The sequence below is a fragment of the Penaeus monodon genome, chromosome 43, assembly GCF_015228065.2.
Source record: "Penaeus monodon isolate SGIC_2016 chromosome 43, NSTDA_Pmon_1, whole genome shotgun sequence".
NCBI lineage: Eukaryota > Metazoa > Arthropoda > Malacostraca > Decapoda > Penaeidae > Penaeus > Penaeus monodon.
This window is the reverse complement of record NC_051428.1, coordinates 7,086,667-7,094,166: the sequence shown is the minus strand read 5'-3', so window position 1 is coordinate 7,094,166 and position 7,500 is coordinate 7,086,667. Positions and strand designations below refer to the sequence as shown.

General features: G+C 36.6%; 1 protein-coding gene across 6 annotated transcripts in view; it reads left to right on the top strand.

Moving 5' to 3' along the window:
- Positions 1–7,500, top strand: part of LOC119568025 (serine/threonine-protein kinase tricornered-like) — a 66,096-nt gene that overhangs the window by 55,684 nt on the left and 2,912 nt on the right. For 2 of the 6 annotated variants that reach the window (XM_037916413.1, XM_037916410.1), the window contains exons 5-11: positions 84–207; positions 406–523; positions 743–882; positions 2,684–2,884; positions 3,181–3,380; positions 3,947–4,058; positions 6,686–6,733. In XM_037916413.1, coding sequence (XP_037772341.1) covers positions 84–207; positions 406–523; positions 743–882; positions 2,684–2,884; positions 3,181–3,380; positions 3,947–4,058; positions 6,686–6,733 — 943 coding nt within the window. The remainder of the gene's footprint in view (positions 1–83; positions 208–405; positions 524–742; positions 883–2,683; positions 2,885–3,180; positions 3,381–3,946; positions 4,059–6,685; positions 6,734–7,500) is intronic. The other 4 variants (XM_037916412.1, XM_037916411.1, XM_037916415.1 and 1 more) reach the window with 4 other exon arrangements.

The window sequence follows — 7,500 nt, the reverse complement described above, 5'->3', positions numbered from 1 at the left end:
TTATCATCATCGCTCATCCTCCTCCTTTCAGACATATCAAGTGAGTAAGTTAAATTCTCTTATTAATTCTCCTCTACCCCCAGGTTGCTCATGTCAGAGCTGAGCGAGATGTCCTAGTAGAAGCTGACCACCAGTGGGTCGTCAAGATGTTTTATTCGTTTCAAGATCCGGTCAATCTTTATCTCGTCATGGAGTTCCTTCCAGGCGGTGAGTGTATTGCTTTGGTTTATCATCAAAGGTAAATACACTACTAGTTGACAATAAAATGCCTTGATTTTCTGTATACCAGACATTTTAAAGTTGATATACTTTTGATTTGATTTTAATATCTATGTATCATCTGTCCTGATTTCTTTAATATTAATCTTTTCAGATCATAATTTTCTATTGTGTTCCCTTTTGCAGGTGATATGATGACCCTCCTAATGAAAAAGGACACGTTATCAGAGGAGTGTACACAATTCTATATAGCAGAAACTGCGCTTGCTATAGACTCCATTCATAAACTAGGCTTTATTCATAGGTATGGCACTCGACATTAGTCTTCATTTACTTGATTTTATTATGCAAATTTTGAGAATTTCATATGAGGTAATTTTGCATAATTGCCCAGCTATATTTCAGCATACCAGATTATAGAATCATAACTGTGTTTTATTTGAAAGAGAATATTGAATGTATATATGTGTATCTTCCCATTACTCTAACTAAAACATCTTATCCTTGACTTTCTTCTTTACAGAGATATCAAACCTGACAATCTCTTATTAGATGCCAGAGGACATATAAAGTTATCTGATTTTGGTTTATGCACAGGGCTGAAAAAGTCCCATCGTACAGAATTTTATAAAGATCTCAGCCAAGCCAAACCATCAGATTTCAGTAAGTTTTGGAAAGGATTGTTGCACTGAACATGATAGATTCACACGGCTGCGTTAGGTGACAGATGAAGTTGAAGTTGCCCTTTTTATTTTGAAATCCAAAGATAGTTAGAATTCATACCCTGCAGTCTTAAATCTCATTACCACATGCCCACCTATCTTAGTTTTTCACACTGTATTTGAAACAGACTTTGTCAGTGTGAAACAGATCACCTTGTAGATACCCAAGGAAAATATTGATAGTTATTTTATAATTTATAGATTGATTTAGGTATCTATGGAAAAATAATAAGGTGAGTCAAACATGAGAAAAGGTTCAGTGACAAATGTTTCTGAAAGTCAAAGTAATTGAAAGTAATGGAAAGTCAGTATGCCCATTGTAAATGTCATTGTGATATGTGTCATTTTTAGAATCTCTCAACCTTGATCACACTTGACCCTTCTTGGCCTTCCCAATCTCGATCTCCCTCTTAATATTCATCCTTTTTCACTCTCTCTCAATTGTAATGCAATGCCTCTGGGTGGCATGTGTCCTGCCATTCTGAAATACTGCCTTAATACACACCATGGTAGCTGGATGCTTTTGCTGTAATTTAAGGGGGGAAAAAAAGCTCCATTACCTCTTATTACCGTAAATGTCTCTCTCAGTCTCTTTTTTCTTTTTCCTTTTTCTTTTTTCTTTTTTTTTTTTTTTTTTTTTTTTCTTTTTCTTTTTCATTTTTATTTTCATTTTCATTTTCATTTTCATTTTCATTTTCATTTTCATTTTCATTTTCCGTCCATATATGACATAAAAACATACTTGCAAGTTGCCTGTATGTGGCCCTCCAGTGTAATACAGGCACAGTAGAATTTAGGTCTATCAACATTTTAGCCAACCCAGAGGCATAATGTGAAACTCTAAATTCTGTAGATTATCTTTGTCGATCTCAGTCTCTTTCCTTTGATCACTTTATTTCTCTAACTTGAGCTCTGTTCTTACCCTATTCATTTTGAAAATATGTTGGTGTAGGTTGGCCCCAGATTTTATTTCCACTTTTACTCTTTTGTGGTCTGCTGTGGAGCTCCTTCCCCCAATTCTCCCTCCAGTTTGCTCTGTCAATGCCTGTGACCCTTTGACCTCAACCAATGTGAAATAGATATTGATGAGTTTTGCTTTGTACTCGATTAGTTGGTATGAAATAGATCTCCGGGTATTTTACCAGTGCTTGACGTGTCGAATGTTAGTTTCTGGGTTGAATTTATCTATCAGTTTATTTACCTAATTTAAGTTTAGAGTTTTGAACCTGCTGTTATATGATTTTCTGATTATGATTAAGTGATTAGAAGCTAAGCTATGAATTATGGCTTTAATAAGTATATTTTCGTGTGTTTAATTTTTGCTCTTCCCTTTTTTCCCCCTTCACCCCTGCCTCTCCCTTTTGTTCCCCTGCTTGTGTGTGTATGACTTTACATTGCATTGTAATAAAAAATATGTAAATGTAATGATTTTTTTTATTGTTATTATATTAATTTGTTATTATTTTCTTTATCATTCTTGAATGCTGATTGCTTGGGAAATCCTTTAATATTAATGCTGTATGAATGGAAAATGGCTATTGCTTTCACAATTTCACAATTAATCCTTGCCTTGCTTCAAATTGTGACTTGTGCATTCCCTTTCTCTTTCTCTTTCTCTCTTCCCAAATCCTCCAATCTTTTGGTGCATGTTCTCTGTCTTTCTTTCATTATCTTGCTTGCATGTCATTCCTCTTCCTGCCTCTCTTTTTATCCCAATTCCTCATCCTGCCTTCCCCATGTAGCAACCTACTCCAATGTTCCAGCCTCCAATCCTATGGATTCAAAACGGCGGGCGGAGAGCTGGAAGAAAAACCGAAGGGCTCTTGCCTACTCAACTGTGGGAACCCCAGACTACATTGCACCAGAAGTGTTCATGCAGACTGGCTATGGGCCGAGCTGTGACTGGTGGAGCCTTGGCGTTATAATGTACGAGATGCTTATAGGTAAGAGGAAGATACAGTTGATTTATAGTTCTGAGGTTACATGGTTTTGCATATCTTGTTGTTTAGAATTGAATGGATGGTAGTAGTGCAGTAGGGGGACATTGAGTTCTAAAATATTTTTTCATTTGTGTATGTGCTTACCTTTTTTGTGTTTATTGTGTGTGTGTGTGTGTGTGTGTGTGTGTGTGTGTGTGTGTGTGTGTGTGTGTGTGTGTGTGCGCGCGCGCTTTATGTGCATAGTTTAGGAGAAGAGGAAGAAGCAACATGAAAACAATGCTCCACTCTTCCATTCCCAGGTTACCCACCATTTTGTAGTGAAAACCCCCAAGAAACCTACAGGAAAGTTATGAGTTGGCGAGAGACTTTGGTGTTCCCTCCTGAGGTTCCCATCTCGGAGCAGGCACGAGAAACAATCACACGATTATGCTGTGAGAGTGAGCGGAGGGCAGGATCTCAACATGGGATCGAAGACCTCAAAAGCATGAAGTTCTTCCAGGTGAAGTCAGATTTTTATTTTTTTTATTTGTAGATTGTCCTTGTTTATTTTTTATCTCTCCATCTTCCTATCAGACTTCATTTTTATCTTAAAGATTTCTCTTCCTCTCTCCTTCCTCTCCTTCTCTCTCCTTCCTCTCCTCTCCTCTCTCCTTCCTCTCCTCCTTTCCTCTCCCTTTTTCTCCCTCCCTCCCTCCCTCCCTCCCCCTCCCCTCCCCTCCCTTCCCTTCCCTTCCCCTTCCCTTCCCTTCCCTTCCCTTCCCTTCCCTTCCCTTCCCTTTTCTCCCCTCCCTCTCCTCTCCTCTCCTCTCTCTCTCTTCTCCCTCTCCTCTCTCTCTCTCTCTCCTCTCTCTCTCTCTCTCTCTCTCTCTCTCTATCTCTCTCTCTCTCTCTCTCCCTCTCCCTCTCCCTCTCCCTCCCTCTTCCCCATACTTGCATCCTCTTCTTTTTCCAGCAAAGTTATCTGAACTATATTTATGTACTTGAACACATACAGCCAATTTTTACAGTTGCATCATGTAGCAGGTTTTGCTATCACTTTTATATTAATAATAAAACTGCTTTCAGTTTGTGGATTGGGAACACTCAAGGGAGCGGCCTTCTGCCATCGCAGTGGAAGTCAAATCTATTGACGACACGAGCAACTTTGATGAATTCCCGGGCGTTGACCTGAAGCTTCGTAAGTTGAAAACAACTTGGTTGCAATTTCTGATCATTAGTGTAGATGCATCTAGTTACTTTATGATGTGTGTGACTGTCTATCACTTTTTTGTTAAATTTTTGGATTTTGATTTGCTTTTTATTCTAATTTTTCAGTCATTGATATCACAAGATGCACCTGTTATCTTTTTTTGTCTGGTCTTTCTTTTTTTAGTCTTGTGTTGAAATTGTACATCAGAAAAAGAAAGGAATGTATATGTATGCATATAAACTGATTACTGACACACTGGAAAAACTGGAAGCAACTACAGAGTCCTTGTTGACAAATTATTTAGCACACACACACACACACACACACACACACACACACACACACACACACACACACACACACACACACACACACACACACACACACAACACACACCACAACACACACACACACACACACACACACACACACACACACACACACTGTCTTTCTGTCTCATAAAAATCAGGCATCCATGGATAGGATAGAAAAAATCATGGGGTTATTGTATTCAGTTTAGTTTTCGTATAGTGTTATCAGTGTCATGTAATAGTGGTCTTTTTTTATCCATTATTTATTCTTTGGTCATTGTACACAAGCTTGTTTAAGAAAATTGTCCACCATTTCTTAAAAATAATTTTCTTGTCTTCATTATTTCCTACTCAGGTTGCCTCTCATAATTGATTTTTATATGTATTTATATACATTTTTCAAATCAAATTACTATATAAGTTGGTTTGATATTTGTAATAGTAGGAAGAATTCTTATCCAGCACATGTTCAGTCTTCATTTCCACAAAAGTATATTTAAAATTATGCAGATTGTTACGTACCCGTTTCTGTATGTTTTTTTTTTACGGGGAGAGATCCTATGGCATAAAGTAGGATTATTGGTGTTGCTGAATATTTGGCCATTAGGAATAGGGATATAAGCAATTATGTATTATTTTTTGGTATAAAGTCATGTCTTGATGATGCTTATCATCTTAGTGATTTGTATCTTGTTGCAACTTGAATGAATGAATCTCCAGCAGAAGACTTGGGGACTTCAGTTGTTTTTAAGTGACATTTGAGTCACTCAGCAAGATTGACTAAAATTCATGACTGGAGCACTTTAGGTCATCATTGTTGAAGCTAACATTAACCCAGTGTCATTGGAAAAATGTAGTGTTTGCTGCAGCATTGTTTAGAGAAATATCTCTACACATAGATGGGTATACAAGTGCTTAGTCAACAAGTTATTTATTAGACCTCATGACTTCACCCACTTTCACCTTTCCTTGATTTTTTTCTTTCTCTCTCTCTCTCTCTCTCCCCCATATGCTATCAATATCATTGCTATTATTATTATTATTATTATTATTATTAGTATAGACTATATCTATTATTGCTATTAAGATTATATTAACATTATTAACAGCAATATTTTCAAAAATCAAGGAAAAGGATAAACTGATGACTGGCTCATTGGTGACTAAGTATTTGTGGAGCCATCTATGAGGAAAGACAATAAACTAAACTCATGGTGGGCATAGAACGTATGTACATGCCACTCCAGGCAGCATTGGGTTACAATCAACCCTTTTGGCTTTCATGTCAAAGCATATTGTATTAAATGTACGGAATATGTTTTACCCATCCGTAAGAGCTGCAAGACATCATTTCCTTACACTCCACTCTTGTTCAGGCTATATCTTGTTCTATAAATATAAATGTATATTTTATTCATTGCCTATCCCTTCTCCCTTTCTTCCTTCCCTTGATTGTTACATTTATGGTTTTGCCTTTTTTTGCGCTTTGATTTTGATGATTGATACTAGTTTGCCAACAGTTAGTGAGTCTATAGAGATTTAGTGATTAGTGCTCTTGAGGGAAGTTAGTGGGTGATGTATTTTAAGGTTCTTTTTACTATATGTAGTGTATTTTGAGATAGTTTTTGAGATAATTTTATCCAATGTTTAGAATTTAGGAAGTACATGAAGCACTCATGTTTATGGTCAGGATTGAAATTTGAATATTTCCAACTTTTCTCTTTACAAAAGATATTAGAAAAGTAAAGAGAATAAAAAAGAAACTATCTTTTTTTTTTTTTTTTTTTTTTTTACATAATCACTGATGGTCTTCATGGTTTATATGTTTATGACACAGATATATTCAGAAGATTCATTCCCCTGAGAATTAGCTGTGGGTTGCAGGTAGTCTGTGTGTTCTTTTTCCTTTCTTTCTATGTTTTCTTGTCTTTTGACAGGCTGACATCCAATCAAGAGCTTGGTTGATTTGGGTCACAATTTTTATTGCGTGAGAAATGACAATATCTTGCGGTTTCTCCTCTTTGCATTTAAAGACTCATGGTGCACCTTGTTGTGTAGAGAGAAGAAAGAGAGAGCATCTTCATGCACACACAAAAAAGCAACAAAAAATCTTAGTAAAAGTCAAATTGAGCATTTTAGGATTTTGTGAACCTGTGATGGTGGTGTGATCGTTGTTACAGGTTCCGTCCCCAGACTTCTTGATCCCTGCCCCATCCTTGCCTTAATCTAGATCTAGGCCTCTGCCTTTTAGTGTGCCTTGCCTAGGACCATATTTTTTACTTGTGTTCAAGAATGCTATTTTAGTTTCAGGGGCTTCACTAAGTCTGGAACTAGGAAGCCAACATCACAAATGTAAGCGGACAACGGCATACTTTATTTTTTTCCTGTTTTAATTTCTTTTCTTTCTGTTCTCTTTTCTTCTGCTGGCAATATTATTCTGTACGTGTCTGTTCTAAAGCACAGAAAATGAGCTGTCATAGGTTTTTCTGTCTCTTAATGAAGCCCCTGGGTTTGCATTCAAAGTCCTGTCTGATGGATTGATTGGCAACTTGATTCATTGCTGTGGTTGCACAGGCAACTGCATGGAAGCTGTTTCTGATACTGCCAGCATTTGCTGGCTTCACTCATCCATTTCCTTAGTGTCATTCTGGGGCTATGCAAATGGATTCTCACGTTATATTAGAAAGAAGGAAATTTTATTAGTGATGAACATTAAAAAGTGTCAAATCAATAGTGAAATGTTACTAGTAGTAGTTATTTTTTTATTTATTTAAACTGATATTTTGATTATTTTGATATATTTTTATTAGTTTTTTTTTTCTCTCTCTTAAGAAAATAGACATACAAATGTTTAACCGATTAAGTCCATGCATGAAAATGAGAAGGAAGTGAGTGTGAGAGAATTAAATATACAGTGTATGTATATACCCTCTCACTTGTAAATTTACAGACACACACACACATCTCTCTATTGTGTAGGTCAAATAAACATAACTAAATAAGTGGCAGGACATAGCTAAATGCTTCCAGTGTTGCCATTTTATCCTGTAAATCTGTGCTGGGATAGAATTCTTTTGATCCAAATAGTATTTTACGGTGGAGGTTTGGGAATAGTAATA